The sequence below is a fragment of the Notolepis coatsorum genome (assembly GCF_963971535.1).
Source record: "Notolepis coatsorum genome assembly, chromosome: 13".
Classification (NCBI taxonomy): domain Eukaryota; kingdom Metazoa; phylum Chordata; class Actinopteri; order Aulopiformes; family Paralepididae; genus Notolepis; species Notolepis coatsorum.
Genome location: NC_140177.1, coordinates 105,457,515 through 105,476,211, shown reverse-complemented (window position 1 = coordinate 105,476,211; position 18,697 = coordinate 105,457,515). Strand labels below are relative to the sequence as shown.

Sequence of the window (18,697 nt, the reverse complement as noted above, 5' to 3'; positions counted from 1 at the left end):
CATGTATACCAGTCCAATGTGTATTGTACTTATCCTTCCTTGGATCACCGTGTCCCCTCTCGTCTCCTCTCTGCTCCCCTTCCCCGTGTTTTTTCATCGTTCTTCTCAGTTGTTCTACTTTGAATCGGTTCAGATCTCCTTCACCTTCCCGTCTTCCTCTACTCGTCGTCGTCCCTCGACCCTGGTCCATTTGCGCGCCTTCTCCAACCTCTGCATCAGCGTTGGTCTCTCTCCGTCTCCTCCCGGCACCCTCCATCCTCTCCGGTTCATGTCCCTTGTCGCTTCCCGCGCGCCGTTGTACATCTTGATGCCTTCTTTCCAATGGACCTTCAGCGTGGTCATTGGTGATTGAAATCTGATTCCTTTCTCTTTCAAAGTATTTTTTATCTCAACATAGCTCAGACGTTTTACAGCCACCTCTGTTGAATAGTCATGGTCGAAGGTTATCCTCTGCCCCTCCACCTCCATCTTTGTCTGCCAGGCTGCTCTGAGAATGTTTTCTTTGACTTCGAATTTCAAGAAATTAACTATAACTGCTCTCGTGGTCTGTTTATCTGTGGCTTCGGGGCCTGGGCCCTGTGCGCCCTTTGAATCTCTATCTTGGCGAGGTCTGACATTTCTAATTCTTTTCGAATTAGGTTGTCTACATATTTGGTCATCGAGTCTCCTTCTATCCCTTCTCTCAGTCCCCATATTCGTATATTATTTCTCCTTGACCTCCCCTCCAAGTCCGTTAGCTTTTCTCTCATCATGTTTTGTTGTTCGAGCGTCGCCATTAGAATTCCTTATATTTCTGTATTCCATTCCTCCCTTCCAGCCGTCCTTTCTTCTAACATCCTTATGTCTTTCTCTTGTTCCTGTAGTTTTCCATCAATTGTCTCAAGTCTCTTATTTATTTCTTCTCTGAGCTCGTCCTGACCCTTCTTTAATTCTTCTCTGAGTCTGTCGATATTGTTCTGGATGTTCTGCGTGTTAGCTTGGATGCTTGTCTGTATGCTAGCTTGTAGCTCCTCTACCCAAGTGGGCACCTCTGCTCTGTCGCCTTGCGCCATGCTAACTTGATTTACGTCCTGCGTCACCTCCTCGTATTGATAACTTTCCTCCGGTGTTTGTACTTCTTCTGGGGTCGCTTTTCTTTCCCTTTTTCTCGTGTTCATCCTTCCTTTTCTCTTATATCATTGAATTGTCACTTTTTATTTTGTTTTAGATATTTTAACTTCCTTTTTCGTTGTTCTTTGACCGGGAGCTCTTTACAATGGCCGTCTACCCGAACATCTCAAACCGGAAGTCAGCAAACTAGTTTCATTACTTGTTTGTGGACTAGCAGCTAACTGATATCATTTACAACTACTGAGAAAAGACAGACTGACTGATTGGCCAGAGTAACCAGAGTACAATGTTAATTCACTTTTGACTGAGCTAGATTCCCAGATTCCCCCTGCTTCCAGTTCTTGCGCTAACTTCAGCTAGCACGCATTTCCTTCTGTATACTGGACGCACAGAAATTCAACTGAAATCTATCTTCTTCATCTGACTCTGGTACTGCATTGTTAAAGTAAAGTGTTACCGAACACAAAGTCCTTGGGGGATGTCGGCCCCTTCCTCTCTGACAGGTGACAGAGATCATAACAACGTCTTTTCCAAACAACTCCTTCTGTCACATGGTCTGATGTGTTGGCAAACAAAGCAGTAGCACACACACAACCTGGGGTCAGGGAGGAAAACTATAAAGGTGTGTGTGTGTGTGTGTATGTGTGTGTGTGTGTGTGTGTGTGTGTGTGTGTGTGTGTGTGTGTGTGTGTGTGTGTGTGTGTGCAGTGCACGTGATAAAAGACAGTGTGTCTATGGGTGCATGTATGTATGCTCACTGTCAGTATACACATGCGTGTCTGTGTGTGTGTGTGTGTGTGTGTGTGTGTGTGGCATGCGTGTGTCTGTGACGTTGTGTTCACTTCTGCCTTTTGGTTCATGGATGTGTGTGTGTGTGTGTGTGTGTGTGTGTCTATGTGCATATGTGCGTATGTGCGTGTGTGTGTGTGTGTGTGTGTGTGTGTGTGTGTGTGTGTGTGTGTGTGTGTGTGAGGCATGCGTGTGTCTGTGACGTTGTGTTCACTTCTGCCTTTTGGTTTGTGTGTGTGCGTGTGTGTGTGTGTGTGTGTGTGTGTGTGTGTGAATGTGTGTGTGTGTGTGTGTGTGTGTGTGTGTGTGTGTGTGTGTGTGTGTGTGTGTGTGTGTGTGTGTGTGTGTGTGTGTGTGTGTGTGTGTGTGTGTGTGTGTGTGTGTGTGTGTGTGTGTGTGTGTGTGTGATGTTACAAAGGGAAGAGAGGAGAGAGAGGGAGGGGCTCAGTCAGGTTTGAGACTCAACATGGGAAGTGTGTGGCCATCAGGAGTTTATAAACTCCCTGTCGTGTTTACACCTCACCCACAATCGTATCTACTCACACGGTATCAACACTACGGAGAGGAAACGTCTGTCCTGCCTCCTCTGCTTCTGGGCCGTCTGAGGACTCTGAGCACCGTCTCTGGGCAGGAGGAGGCCATAACTCAGCCCTTGTCTCCAGAGCGGTGAAGGAAACTATCGGAGAGAAGAACCCTGAACTTTGGTGGCTCCGCCGACATTATTGACCATTATCTTTTGCCGTTTTGATATAGAAGAGCAGAGCCCTGGGACCGTCAAAGTGACCAGGAGGAGACCGGGCGCTGGTCTTGCTGAGAGTGGACCTTTATTGAGCTGGGCTTGGCACTCAGAAGTGTTCAGTAGATTGGTGTTGACTATTCTCTGCTGCAGGGTGGAGGGGTTGCAGACTGACTTTGCCTTTGCTTCCTTTAGTGGCTCAAGAATTCACCGTCATCAGTTGTTCCTCGAGGTCATAAGCCGCACTGTAGCGCCTCGTCTCTAGATCTCTAAACGTTAGTCTCTAAAGGCACCCCGTGGCTCCATCAGCATCATGTACAGCAGCTACAGCAACAGGTACTCGCCGGCCTCCAAGTTCACGCCGCAGAAGAAGAAGCGTCAGAAGGGCAAGAGCTGCGGCTACTACATGCGCATCATCTTCTTCTTCTCCTCGCTCATCCAGTCGCTCATCATCGTCAGCCTGGTGCTCTTCCTGGTGTACGGCAAGCAGGCGGACTCCGCGTCCTCCACGCGGATCCAGGACCTGGAGAAGAGCTTCACCAAGCTGTCCGTGGAGAACAGGGACCTCCGGCAGCAGCGGAGGAACCTCACACAGGTCCTCAACGGCACCCTGGCGGACAGGTGGTGGTACGACAGGACGCTGCACGACCTGCGCTACCTGGCCAACACCTCCTACGCCATCATCAGCGACTTCAACTCTAAGCTGGTGAGATTCCTACTATTCCATTGCTGACAAAAAAAAATGGGGATTGTAAGTAAATAGCAGGTGATTATCATTAAATGACAATCGGAGTGCTGTGGCACAGCGCCATGTTGTGTGGCAAAACAAGTTATAGGGACAATTCAGTTTTATATTGTTATAAACCAACCGTTAGACGATCGTGGAATTGATGTGCTGCAGCTAGTTATTCCAAATGTACAACTCATGTCCCTAGTAAACACGCTTAAAAACAATGTGCTCACATATCAAATGACATGTTCTTAACTAATCATATGGATTATTTGGTAAAATTATACGACATGCATTGAATATGTGAAAAGTTATGTTAAACATATAAAGAGGGGGGTGACACCCTTGCATACAAAATGTTTCCTAAAACATTATGGAATCAGGCCAATATAATATTTTATTTTAGAAATTTAGATTGATGCATTTCAGGTAACAATCCCCCACCCAAAATGTAAAGCCTTAAACTATTAAACTATTAAACTGTTCATTTGTTGCATTTGGTCTGAGCTTTTTGTGAACGTTCCTGTCTTTTGACTATCTGTTTCTAGTAAAATGTGTCTTGGTGTGAATTTAATTCAACACTCTTAAAACCATATACTGTAAGGCCCAAATGTAATTGACATTATCAACTTCAGAGGCCAGAATGTGGGACATATAAACACATTTACTATCCAATAGCATTGTGAGGCTGAACAACAGGACCCATTGACTATGTAAATGTGATCAAACATTTTTAAATAAACATTTACAGACTTATAGCTGAGAAATAGCTAAAAGTGATGTTGTAATCTTGCAACGAGGGCCTCACAGGGTGTTAAGATAAGATATTCCTTTATTGATTCAGGAAGAGGAATTAAAAGGGAACTACGGACAATTTCTGAATTCATGCATGTTATTCCTCTGGTCTAAAACAGTCCACAAATATTAGTGAACACAAACAACGCTCTCCCAAATCCAAAAACTAGAGTGCTAAAACTCACACTTGATGTCATCAGCAGTAGCGGCGCCAGAGAATTGGCCTCGCGGGAGCTTTGGAGGGGCTGGATTGTTTATAGCAGGGGCTAATGAATTTTAATGCAACAAACAAAATACCGGCTAATATAGGCTAGGGGTCGGCTATTAGGTTTGGCCACGGGCCATATTTTCCACAAGCCGTTTCTTGGCGGGCCAGGATCAAAAACAATGGCTAATTTAATATACTGATATTGAAAAAAAATAAAAACGTTTTTCTCTGGTCTGCATCCCCTTAACAATTGTGTGTATTGCGCCGTACTGTATTGTACCCGTTCTGCAATCTGTTTTTCATTCATTCATTCATGAACAGCAGATCAGCTGTTGCAGTCAGATCACCGCGGCGGGTGACGAACAGATCAGAATGCATGCAAACACGACTCACCCTACCTTGTTTGTTGTTAAGTCCTCCAAAATCCCTGCTAATGTTTGAAACATGTCACATATCCACTCGCCGCCCCTCCAATTCCAGATTGGCGTTGAATGCAGCAGCTACTTTATCTGCCAACTTGCCTCGTTGTTGTTGTTGTTGTTGTCGCCACATATTATGCAGAGAGGACGTCGGCTCGGCATGCAAGAATCACCGACCTGTTGCGATAAACCCGTATTTTATGTATGGCTCCTGTTTATTAAAAGAAGCGTTATATTTCCCCGAATCGTTCTTATTTATATCCAAAGATGTTTGTTTTGTTTTTTGAACTCGCACGCATCTCGAACGCGGAAGTGAAAGTGCGTTAGGGACTATTGGTGTAGTCCCGGTGGGACTATTCCATTGGTTCTCCCAGTCCACGTGACCATTTCTAGCATTTCAATTGGCTATAGTGACAGACATGCTTTTGATGACGTCCGGTAGATAGATACAGCTTCACAATAAAAGAGGTGGAGATACTCATCACGCAAACCCACGATAATGTTGCCGTCTCTCTGCCAAATTTCTCAGTTCTTCGCTAAAATACATTCGTAATGTATTTTATATATAAATAAAATAAAAAACATAACTGGGAGGGGGGGCTTAGAGGGGGCTAAGCCTTTTTCAGAGGGGGCTTAAGACCCTGCTAGCTCCTCCCCCCCGCCGCCCCTGGTCATCAGGTGTCCAATCTGAAGCTGCTCCGTAGACAATGCGTCAGGGAAGATTGTATAGGGGACGCTGAGAGCACCCAGGGGAGCGTTCTGAGTACACGGGTACATGTTCCGTTTCAGAATTGAGAACACTATAAAAGAATAAAGTACATTTCAGTAAAACATCTCAAACAATAAAATCTGTCTCCCATAGGAAGAAAAAAGGTTTAAAAAATCTGACCTATCCCTTTAAACAATGTAATGAAAGTTAAGGTGTAAAATGCAGCCAACATGCGTTGAGGACAGATTGTTATCCAGTTTAGCCCACAGCATCTCCAGATTCAGATTCAGATTCTGATAACTTTAATCGACCTATTATGTTTACAAAACACACATAGGAACGTGATACGGCATTTACAGTACAGTGCATACACTTTTTTCACAGATAAAAAAAAGTGCTAAACAGGACAAGGTGCAACAACGAGACAAGACAATAAAGTGCAATGGCTAATGACATGTTGTCAGTGCAAAATAGAGTTTAAAATTCCAGCCCAAGGTGGCCAGGGACATGATGTCACAACACAATACATACATGATACGCATTCAATTCAATGTGTCCAATCCCCATTCAAAAACAAGGCCTACAGAAATGAAGGTTTACATGGTTGTTCTGACTAGGCTGCACAAACAGACAGACGGCAGGCATTTCAGCTAGATGGCTCTTGGAAACATGAAGATTGTGCAAGACCAGATCTAGAATATTTCTGTTTTGGTCAAACTGGCCCGTAGTATGAATTGGGGCTCAGGAGGTAGAGCGGGCGTCTGGTAATCGGATTCGGTTCCAGCTCCACCCGGCAGCGTGTTGAAGTGTCCTTGGAGCAACTGCTCCTGATGAGCAGGTTGGGCACCAATGCATGGTCGCCTCTGCCGTCGGTGTGTGAATGTGTGAGTGAATGGGTGAATGTGAGGCATATATGTTGTAAAGCGCTTTGGATAATTGTAAGATAATAATGCCACCTCTTTGATTGATATCAACAGCTTCAATGCAATATGGATCTGCAGATGTGCAAGTTCTCCTCGCCTCAATGCCCTTCAGCACCAGGATGTCGAACTCCAATTGTGAATGCTTTTAGTAAGTTCAATGAACATCTCGTTCCATTTCTGAATAGGCCTACTGAATTCTGAATACACCGGATCAAAACAACCCGTTCAACATTTCTTCTCATACACAGCTCTCCAGAGGCATGTTGGGCCATAATCACAGGGGAACCTCTTTTGTTGCTGCATAGAACCTTGTTAACTTGTTGGTGTTATAAAGAACCATTGAAATGGGTTCTTTTCAGCACCAAAAAATTATTAAAAAGACTGAAACAGCTCTGTATTGCATTTGCACCACAAAATGTTCTCCTGTGGTAACAGTCAATGAATAGCTTTTTGGAACCTCTTGCTTTCAGAGTGAAACCCTGCCACGACACACACTTAGCTACAAAAAAGCAGTCCCATCTGTCAATTCCTGGTCTGAAAACAAAAAAACAAACAAAAAAAGTTTGCTTTTAACCCTTTCACTACCACACTACACTACAGACGGTTACCGTATGTAGTGTGGTAGTGAAAGGGTTGACCTTCTGTAGTGTGGTTGTGAAAGGGTTAACCCTTTGTCGTGTGGCAGTGAAAGGGTTAACCTTCTGTATTGTTGCAGTGAAGGGGTTAACCATTTGGTAGTGTGGTAGTGAAAGGGTTAAAAAATAAATTGTGTACTTTGACCATATAATAGGCAATGACAGGACCTGTGAGATGCGTCTTCAGCTGGTGCAGTCCAACTTCACCCAGAGCTCCCTGAGGACCAGGGGGGAGATGGAGCAGTTGACCAAGGAGAGGGACAACATCAACCTGGACGCCATCCGACTGAGGAGGGACAAGGCCACGGTGGAGAAGGAGCTGACCGACTACAGGGTCAAGTGCCAGGAGGACTTCGCACACTCCTTGAGCGGCATCTCCAACGTCACCAGGGCCTTCCTGGGCAAGATCGACTCCCTGTTCCCCCACCACATCTCCTTCCAGCTCACCTGCGAGAAGCAGCGGGACAACCTGGAGCAGATCCGCAGCAACTGCACCAGCCTGTCGCGGGAGGTGGAGGACCGGTTCCAGCGCTACCTGGACAACGTGGGGAGCCAGGTGTCTCGCATCCAGCAGGAGAGCAGCCGCCAGAAGGCGGAGAACTGGAGACTGAGGGAGGACCACATCTGGTGCAGCAAGAACCGGAGTGGCCTGATCCTGGAGCACACGCAGAGCACACAGAAGCACCAGCTGATGTGTGACCAGGAGAAGGAGAAGCTGCTGGTGGAGAAGAAGAGATTGAGTGGAGACAGAGAGCTGCAGGACATGAACCTCAAGGTGAAACAGAACAGATGTCTGTCGCATTGTTGCTGTTGTTGCTGTTGTTGTTGTTGTTGTTGTTGTTGCGGTTGTTGTTGTCATTGTTGTTGTTGTCGTCATCGCTGTTGTTGTCATTGTCTTCGTCGTTGTCGTTGTCATTGTTGTCGTTGTCACTGTTGTTGTGAAGTAATGCACAAAAATAAACATATGGGACAGGACGTATGGGCAGTGCTTATCGGATAAATATCATCAGATAAATCACACAGCAGTAACTATTGTTTCTATCTATCTATCTTTTTATCTTTCTATCAAGGTGAAAAATGAAGAGATCCAGCTCCTCAAAGATCAGCAGAGGCAGCTCAACGCCTCATGTGCCCACAAGGTGAGAAGAAACATAATAAGGATTAGCACATTTCTGTCTTTCACCATAGTCTTTAACCTTTATTTACAAGTTCAGTCCCATTTTTATCAAATATTTCAACTTCTAAAAAAGGTTTATTGGTACAGTAAAATCAATATCGGTCACTGAACACCTGGATTCTACTCCCTTACTAGTTGTTTCCAGTTCGGATTTTTCTCTTGTCATTTCTAGAGCTTTGAGAATATTTCAAGTGAGGCCAGAATGATGAATCTGTAAAGTCGATTTATAGAAAATTCATGTATGAACTAATGAAGTAAAAATAATTAAAAAAAATTAAATAAAAAGTCTGTCTGGTTATGGGTGAAAATAAAGTAAACATAGTGAAGGTGTACAACCAGTGAATACCAGCCAGCAACCAAATATTGGTCCATTTGAACTATGACTATGTTTCTATAAGTCTTCTAATCTTTGGACAGCCCGTGCATTTGCAGTCAATCCAAATCACTGCCAAATCACTTGGTGTGAATGTGATATATCACAAGAGAGTGCTCTGGTGTCTTTGTCCTGGTGAGAGTCAGTCTACACAGAAGTATTATGTGCATGTGATATATCACAAGAGAGTGCTCTGGTGTATTTGTCCTGTTGAGAGTCTACACAGAAGTATAGGTGAATGTGATATATCACAAGAGAGTGCTCTGGTGTCTTTGTCCTGGTGAGAGTCTATACAGAAGTATTAGGTGAATGTGATATATCACAAGAGAGTGCTCTTGTGTCTTTGTCCTGGTGAGAGTCTACACAGAAGTATAGGTGAATGTGATATATCACAAGAGAGTGCTCTGGTGTCTTTGTCCTGGTGAGAGTCTACACAGAAGTATAGGTGAATGTGATATATCACAAGAGAGTGCTCTTGTGTCTTTGTCCTGGTGAGAGTCTACACAGAAGTATAGGTGAATGTGATATATCACAAGAGAGTGCTCTGGTGTCTTTGTCCTGGTGAGAGTCTACACAGAAGTATAGGTGAATGTGATATATCACAAGAGAGTGCTCTTGTGTCTTTGTCCTGGTGAGAGTCTACACATAAGTATGTGTCCAGGGCCCTATTCACCGTACCTGGTTCAACTAAGTCGATCAAAAGTCCCATTATCCAGATTCAATTAACCCGATGTTTGAATCCAGGATTTCCCTGTTCCTCGAAGGCTGATTCAGTCTAGTTCATTCGAACCAGACTTGATACTCAGGATAAGTGTGCGCGGCCGCTTCAGTTGAAAAGACAGCAGGTGTCGATCGCAGAAATCCTGATTTTCTAACGGCATTGATTGATTGATTGATTTAAAACTTTATTAACAAGATTGCAGAATGGGTACAATACAGTACGGCTCAATAGCCTTGCCGACAAGTTAAATGCATAATCTATAGGCAGATTTTAAGTCCCTCATTACCCCAATCAATCAGATTATATTTATTTAAATGTAACTGCTGGCAATAGGCTTAATGGAATGAATAATCGAATGAAATCTTGCTAGCGAAAATAATTATTTCAACTCTTTCAGAATAAGTATACAAAAACAAGCCCAAAGATAAAGAGTATATCTAATTGATACGAATTAATAGATACTTATGAGGATATCTGTACTGTATGCGCTTAGGTATCATGTAATATAATAAATACATCGTTCCTAAAGTTTTCAGGCCGCGACCCCCGAAATAACGGTGTCAGAGAGTCGCGACCCCCATTATTATATAGAGGTGGTTGAAACATGCAAATGTTCACACGCACACATATGCATTGGAGGCTTTTAACACGCACAATAACTACACAAAATAACACAATAATCAAACAACCATAAAATGAATACATATAGCGTGTTTCATTTAGAAGGCTATAATGTTCAACTCACCTAATGAGATGGATGGGCAATAGTCTGGGTTTAATTTTGGAGACAGCGACTCGGAGATCATCCTCCACATTCATTCAGACGTGATCTGTACTTATTTTTTATATAGGTCAGTGCAGATAATGTTTTTTTCGAATAGGTAGGTATAGCTGTGCGTATTCCCCCTCAATTGATATCTAGTCGGCATCGGAGGTGGGCAGCGATCTGGGACACATTCTCCATCAGAAACAAGCGCGCCTCATCCCGCAGCTCAAACAGGTGTCGTGCAGTATGTAGGAAATCCATAGGCTGAATATGATTTATTATCAGAATTTTTTAGGTCTATTATTTTACATTTCAAAAGCATTTATTTTACCAGTTTAATGTATTTTAATTGTTTTTAATTATAGGCCTATTTCACACATTCTATGAAATCAATACATTCTGTAAATCATCTCGCGAAAACATTATTCAGAATGGTATAATGGGATCAAAGAGCACCTACGGGAGGCTGCAATTAGAAACTGGCCCCCGTAAATGTCCAAACAGCCCCTCCCACCCACCCACCCCCTCCCAATGTACAGTTTCCTCCCCCTCGTATATATATTTTCTGTTAGGATCTCTGTTTAACAGTACTGTATATTTGCATATCTTGTATGTCACAAATATAACAGTACTGTATATCTGTATGTCATGTATGTCATAAATGTCATGATATATCTGTATATCTGTATGTCATGTATGTCATAAATGTCATGATATATCTGTATATCTGTATGTCATGTATGTCATAAATGTCATTATGAATTGAAAATGGGGGACCCTGATGTAAACAAGACGAAAGTCTTTCTCTGGGTCTGCATCCCCTTAACAATTGTGTGTATTGAGCCGTACTGTATTGTACCCCATTCTGCAATCTGTAAGTTTCCAATCAATCAATCAATCAATCTCTGAGGAAGGGAGCTGCCATTTTGTTCCGAGGGAGTGGCCAGCTTATATCCAGCTAACTCAACTAAACCTGCTCTGGAGCAGGTTCAAACTTTTCGATCTGTTGCCATAGCGACTTAGAAAATCTGACGTCGGGGAACGGAAATGTCTGGCTTAAGTCAAGCTATGCTGAAAATTATCCAGCTAACTCAGTTAGCCAGGTACGGGGAATAGGGCCCTGGAGCCTCACTTAGAAGAGCTGTGCAGCAGCTGCTGAAACAAACAACGTTTTATCAGCTGTCATTTCCTCCAATAGTGTGAAGGGAAGTAGTAATCTGGAGGCCGGCCAATGATATTAGAACATAAATAATAATCATACGTATCAAAACAAGAAAGGCAGCACATCAGTGGTGTAGTCGAGGGTATATACAGGGATATTGTGTATACCCCACCACTTCTTCTAGACATTTAGAATATGCCAATCAATGTCACTGCCTAATCTTCAGTAGTAGACTATAGTATTACTGTTGCGTTTATCTGAAAATCTTCAATAATGAAAGGTAGAATGAATCTTTCAGAGGTTTATTCAAAGGTGAACAAGCAAAGTATGGGAAAAAGAATACGTTGCAAGGGGAAAACATGTTGCAACGGGCAGAATATACTCTAGCGTGGAGACGTCAAATTAACGTAATCAACAAAAAAATGTAAAAGATAACACAATGGTGAGGGAGCCGGTGAGGTTGATGGGAGCTCTGGCTTCCTTGACCATGGCCGTTCTCCTCGTCTTCTCTGTGACCTGTTCAGTTGACCCATGGTGGCCCGCATGTCCCTCAGATCCTCCCAGTGGACCCAGTCCCAGTTTGTTTCCTCGTCGGGTCAGGAAGTACCCTATTTTCTATACACACTGCTTGAGCGACCGCTCACACAACAGAACACATACACAAAACATAAAACATCCTACCCGTTAAATGTTAACAATTGTATGTCTAAGCTTACCCTGCAGACTGAAGTACAGCGCAATGAGACAAGTATGAGAACAAATGCAGACTAGTCGACATAAAATCTGCTCATAATTAATCTGTAATTCATTCCTGCATTCACTGTCCTAGGACAGGCTATGTAAGACTTTGTCTACAGCGGTAAGGCCTCCAAGGTCTTTTACAACTCAAGTTTTACTAATACAGAATATACCTGGCCTCCCAGAGGACTTCTAAAACTAGGTCCAACCTAGTACCTCGAGGAGGATTTCTAATACACTGGCCAGGCCTCTTACAGGACTTTTAATATACACATTTTAAAATCCAGAATATAACATTGCTTATTCACTTTTTCAGTTCCAATTTTACTTTGAAATGTAAAGGATTTGAAAGACACAGACACTTACGGTAGAATATACTGTAGCATGGAGATGTCAAAGACATTCTGCCAAGAACAGAGTGTACAAGCGTCTTATATACTATCACCAGGCATACTAAATTCTAAGCCAATGATGAAAATAGTAACAATGAAACAAGACCAAACAAGGACATGATTATAGGTTTTTAAAAATAGGACTTAAAGATGGTCTAGAATTTCTGCTGAGCTTTTAAAACTCTTCGTTTAGACAGAGACTCTCAACAGGTGGCTGTTGTATAGGTCCATAGGAATACTATCACATTCCTTGTGTGAACTAGAATAGAATAGAATAGAATAGAATAGAATAGAATAGAATAGAATAGAATAGAATAGAATAGAATAGAATAGAATAGAATAGAATAGAATAGAATAGAATATAAATCCTTTATTTATCCTGAGGGAAATTCAACACTACAGATCGCTCACAGTAAACGGTAAACATTTAGGTAGTCAAAAACAAAAGTCACGAATAAGAATAAAAATAAGAATAAAGAATGAAATACTGGTATGTATATACATTCTAAGATCTCAAATATACAGCCAGAAATATACAGTAAAATGTACAGAATGGCCAGTGTGAGCACAAATAGGATGCCCAAAGTCTCACAATACCCACCTTCCCTTAGCAGGTTACCCACTGGCTGGTCCCAGGTGTTTGTGTAATGCTAGCTGCATTTCACACCTGGTAAAATACATTTTTACTGAGATTATGTTAGATGAAATGTCTTGCACTCAGGCCACCCACCCACATAAAAGGTAACCGTAGTGTAGGCCTACCCGGTGCTCTCAGAATGGAGAAGTCTTCTTGAATAGACAACAAACTTCAGACTTGGTCCACAGTAGAACACCGGAGCTCACTAGACAATGCATATAATTGATAATATTAGTAATAATTGTAATTGATATTATTATTAGCACATGGACAGTATAGGCAATATGCACCATGCATCATTACATTAGTCTTTTAAGATTAGTGTTAGAGGTTTATACACAAGACACCAAGTTTCTAGGGAGTCCCCTCTCTGACGTTTGTCCTCCGTCACAAAGTTTCCTTTGCTTTTGATCAAACGTTCCCATGTCCGCGATCGCCGCAGCGTCATCAAAAGACGGCCTTTGTTTATATGAAGGCGCCTCGTTGTAAACAAACCTCACGTCTTGCCACTTTGAGACATATAAAGATCTTACATAACACGTGTGGCGATGGGATCAAAGCGAGCTGGGAGGATGCTGGATATGATCCAGCTACAGCGGGCAGGGGAGGAGAGGAGGGGAAGAGGAAGAGGAAAATTGTCTGTGAGGAACAATAGCAGGAGAACATGAGGGCAGAGGGGCGAGAACAGGGAACCGTCTGCTGCTACTGTGGCATAATGCATGTATAATGTGTCCGCCCCTGCACTGCCGTGGGCATCACTGAGTCAGAAGGCCCTGATGTGGACGGGCACCAAGCCATCTCAATGTTGGTCCTTGACGTCTTTCTAGAGAGGGGACTCAGGGGGCTCGTATATCCATTGTAGCCCATTAACATTGTTCACAATGCAGATCATGGCAGACTCTGCCCACCCAGGTCACAACCTCTTCACCATGCTCCCCCACGGCCACGGCAGACGGCTACGGCTGCCCAAGACATAAAAAATTCTTCGAAGACTAATCGTTTCTTCCCCTCAGCAGCTCGCCTAGCTAATGAGTCAGGTGTCCCCCTGCTCCAAGCCCCCCTCCCCCTCGCTATGGGGAACTGCTAGAGTTGGAATTTTATACTTTATTTTGCACTGACAGTCAACATGTCATCAGCCATTGCACTTCATTGTTTTGTCTCGTTGTATTTTTATCTGTGAAAAAAGTATATGCACTGCACTGTAAATGCTGTATCACGTTCCTATGTGTGTTTTTTTATTTATTTTTTTAAACATAATGGCGATTAAAAGTTATCTGAATCTGAATTTGAATCTGGAATGCGCCTCAAGTAAAGAATAATAACCCAATATCAGTATCATTGTTCACATGGTAATAATGATCATCTCTCATTTTATTACAGGGTGTGTCCGGAAGTGCAAGCTCTGGAACGGGTGGCCAGGGTCAGTCTGGGTCACCCTGGAACAGGAGCTACGGGTCAACTGGGTCAAATACGGGCTTAGGTTCCACTGGGTTAGGCTCCAGTAAGCCAGTCTCGAACCCCAGTACTGGGTCGAGTTCTGGGTCGAGTTTTGGGTCAACTGCGTCCAAAACTGGCTTATTCTCCACTGGGCTAGGCTCCAATAAGCCAGTCTCGAACCCCAGTACTGGGTCGAGTTCTGGGTCGAGTTTTGGGTCAACTGCATCCAAAACTAGCTTATTCTCCACTGGGCTAGGCTCCAGTAAGCCAGTCTCGAACCCCAGTACTGGGTCGAGTTCTGGGTCGAGTTTTGGGTCAACTGCGTCCAAAACTAGTTTATTCTCCACTGGGTTAGGCTCCAGTAAGACAGCCTCAAACCCCAGTACTGGGTCGAGTTCTGGGTCAACTGCGTCCAAAACTAGCTTATTCTCCACTGGGCTAGGCTCCAGTAAGCCAGTCTCGAACCCCAGTACTGGGTCGAGTTTTGGGTCAACTGCGTCCAAAACTGGCTTATTCTCCACTGGGCTAGGCTCCAGTAAGACAGGCTCAAACCCCAGCACTGGATTAGGGGGAGCAGGGTCCTCGTCGCTGGGCAACAAGGGGTCAACTGGGGTGGGATCGGCTGGCGCAGGAGCGTGGGGTAATGTCTTTAAAGGGTTGGGGTCAAGTTCAACAGGTTTGGGCAGTACAGGGCTCGGGAATAGTGGATTAGGAAGGAACACGGGAGGTAGTTCTGGCGGGACGGGGTCTTCATACGGAGCAGGGCAAGGGGCCTCAGGCACAGGTAAGAATGAGTGACATAAGAGACGTTATTTCTTGTTTATATGTTGTTTTCTTTTCTGTCTATTATACTACCGTCTATTATTATGTGTACTATTTAAAGAGTAATATTAATACACATTAAAAAAGAAAATTATTTAACTTTTTATTTTAAATGTTTATTCATATTATTCTTTAGATTTTCTGCGAAACCCTTTGCTTTAGAGAAGCGCTATGATGAACAATACATTCGAAAAATAAAATCATTATCAATATACAATGAATGTACAGATTACTCAGAATGTACACGGCAATACTGCAATAACTCAAAATGTTTGCATTTTGTTAACAGCAAATGAATTACAACAACATCTCCATGACCTACAGCGCTATGCCAGCACTCAAGTCCCAGAGTGAGTATGAAGTACTAGTTGATGGATGCTGAATACACAGTGTAAAAAAAATTATATATATATTATACAGTATTTCTGCTTGAGAATTGATATTGTGCTTAAAGGGGCATTTCAACAAAAACTATGCTGATTTATTTTACGCATAACCTCACACACATCAAAATACGCTAAACAGTGTTGCACACATTCAGTTAATGTTAATGCAAATGTTAATGAGAGTAGATGTGTTTGAATATGGCCACCAATGATGCCATCGGTACAACTGATGTGGTGTGTTAATTACAGCAGCATGAAATGATGTTGATGAAAATTTGCAAAGACTTGTCTTATCGGCACTGCTACCTTATCATATCATTGAGCTGTAATTAAGACTGTAATTCGAAAAAATCTCTCCAATCTCATGAGTTGGCTTCAGTGTTGGTGCACCCTGCTTGTTTACATTTGGATTACAGGTTACTGTACACCTTTAACTGAATGAATTAAGCTATTTGTAGAATTGAGCCACAATTGAAGTAAATCTCTCTCTCTCTCTCTCTCTCTCTCTCTCTCTCTCTCTCTCTCTCTCTCTCTCTCTCTCTCTCTCTCTCTCTCTCTCTCTCTCTCTTTCCAGAACTAAGAAACCGCCCCCCAAATGGCGTGGTCGTTAATTCTATCTCTTAGGAAATGCTGTGGGAAAACTGGATAATTCCAGTATTCAGGTTATTCTGCAACACACGTCAAGCTAACATCTCATATGTCGATACATGTATTATACACTTTTTACTATATTTGTAACATATCTTTATAAAAGGAATCCTACAGAATTTGAATAACTTTTGCACTTTTAAAAAGATGGTAACTTGACTTGCTTAAAGGTGCTCTAACTAAGATTTGAATATTTTCTTTTGAAGTGAGAAACATATGGCCACACAATTTTGTGGCATAAGCACATGCCTTATTGGCTGAATCGACTGTCTTCATCCGGCAATGAGGACCTTGTTGACTAAACTATATGCATAGTCCATGACATTGTGTGTGTGGACATTTGAAAAAGGCCACAGGCCGAAACGTTGTGTTAAATTGAATTAAACTTGGGAACACTGCAGACGGTGTGCTGACTTCTTTTCACAACTTTATGAATCTACACGGTCCTCATTTGAAATAATCTAAATCTTGGTTAGTCTACCTTTAAGGATTGCAGCCATAATGGATTATTATGAGTTCTAACAGTGTATGAGGCATTAGAAGCTCTTATAACATGTAATGTATCTTGTAATGTGAAGCAAGTCTAAATCAGCCTCATCATTGCGGTAGTGTTTTGTGTTAACCCTTTCACTACCACTACAGAAGGTTAACCTTTCACTACCACACTACAGACGGTTAACCAAAATTCTAATCTCATTGATGAGATTATACACCTGAAGAGTTAATTATGAATGTCCTTATTATATGTATTTGTGAAATAAAGTGTTACTATGTTTTTCTTGTTGTATCTGTTTGATAAAATGTGAATGTATTGATTGACTTGCTACTAGAATAGTGCTGTACATAACTCAGTGTTATACTGTAAATACTTTTAATAAAATCACACTGTACTTTTACCTCATCAACTATGTTGCTCCTCTTTTTATATTAATTTCACATTGTTTTAAGGCATTTATGCTTTAGATCATAGGTAATACATGGAGTCACATTCGAACCCTTTGACCATTTCCTGTATTTCACTATGACATTAAACAGAACACATGTTGTTGTGGCATTGAAAAGGGATACATTCTAGTCACTGGTCACAACAACTGAACAAAATAAGAGCTGTATTAAAATTGCTTTTGTAAATTATGACAATTATGACAACTGTTACAACACAAAGGTGTGTAAAGTGAAATGAAAGGATAAACATTGCATCTTAAAGCTGCAGTAGGCAATATTGTTGAGCGAGTTTAATCACCTGTGCAATAAAGGTTTTCCACAGACTCCCAGAGGCACCAGCAGCTTCATGTTGAATAAAAACATGTAAAAATGAAATAATAATAATAATAATTTCCCAGCCTCTGATCACATTGTTTGTACTTTCTGACGAGGAACACAGTGGTGGTTTTAGTTTTCGGATGCAACCCCGGGGGCACCCACTTGGCAGGTCAGTAATATCTGATTGGTTGTTAAAAGAACACACCAACATTTAGGGAAATTAGCTTACCATCTTCACCAGAGAGAGATAAGAAGATAGATACCAGTCTCCTCTCTGGCTGCACGTTAGCCTAGCTTAGCACAATGAATGGAAGCGGACATGGCCGGTTAGCCTAGGCATTGTCCAACTAACACCTCTCCCGAAGGCTAACGGGCCATGTCCGCTTCCATTCATTGTGCTAAGCTAGGCTAACATGCAGCCAGATAGCTTTCTACTGAACGTACAGAGAGAGGAAACTGGTATCTATCTGGAGAAGACGATAAGCTTATTTCCCAAAATGTTGGCGTGTTCTTTTAAGATTCAGCCTCATCTTTTAATTGACCACATACTGTAGCAGCTGTAGTGAAAGATGGCAACATCTCTGTGCATTTGGACCAGCTATCCCAACATCCAGGGCAACATAATAGTGAAATAGGGTTAGAATAAGAATCTATTTATTTGCTCATTCTTTTTTGCATAGTAGTGAAAGGGTTAACATTGTGTAGTGTGGTTTGAAAGGGTTAACCGTTTGTCGTATGGCAGTGAAAGGGTTAACCTTCTGTATTGTCGCAGTGAAAGGGTGGTAGTGAAAGGGTTAACTATTGAGAAGCAGAGGGCAGCCATCCACAGTCCACTGCCCACCTCCAGCTGTGATGCTAGTGCCTTGGCCCAAGGGCAATGCCAGGACTATGTACCCCAGCATGCATGTCTTTTATGGTGTGGGAGGAAACCGGAGAACTCGGAGGAACCCCGCGTGAACACCTTCGTGCTAATCACCCTTTGTTCTGTCTGTACTTTAAAGTGTGTGTACCTTCTCTTTACACAAACACACACACCTAATGCCATGATTTGAGATATGTCCCTCGTCCCAAAACGGACATCACTGTTTGTCCCCATTTGCGTCACCCATTGTGTGGCTAAT

At 42.6% G+C, this 18,697-nt stretch overlaps 1 protein-coding gene across 1 annotated transcript; it reads left to right on the top strand.

Moving 5' to 3' along the window:
• The first annotated feature begins 2,443 nt into the window (after positions 1–2,443).
• Positions 2,444–17,648, top strand: LOC311239106 (uncharacterized protein). Its single transcript, XM_084327350.1, has 7 exons — positions 2,444–3,341; positions 6,474–6,567; positions 7,210–7,829; positions 8,125–8,193; positions 14,401–15,241; positions 15,569–15,629; positions 16,240–17,648. The coding sequence occupies exons 1-7, from the start codon at positions 2,949–2,951 to the stop codon at positions 16,274–16,276; spliced, it is 2,115 nt and encodes a 704-aa protein (XP_084183476.1). The 5' UTR covers positions 2,444–2,948; the 3' UTR covers positions 16,277–17,648.
• The last annotated feature ends 1,049 nt before the right edge of the window (positions 17,649–18,697 follow it).

Bases quoted from the DNA above. Each gene is read 5' to 3' on its own strand.
- LOC311239106 (XM_084327350.1), top strand. From the start codon at position 2,949: ATGTACAGCAGCTACAGCAACAGGTACTCGCCGGCCTCCAAGTTCACG. The intron at 6,568-7,209 runs GTAAGTTCAATG...ACCATATAATAG, and splicing joins TCCAATTGTGAATGCTTTTA to GCAATGACAGGACCTGTGAG. The intron at 7,830-8,124 runs GTGAAACAGAAC...CTTTCTATCAAG, and splicing joins TGCAGGACATGAACCTCAAG to GTGAAAAATGAAGAGATCCA.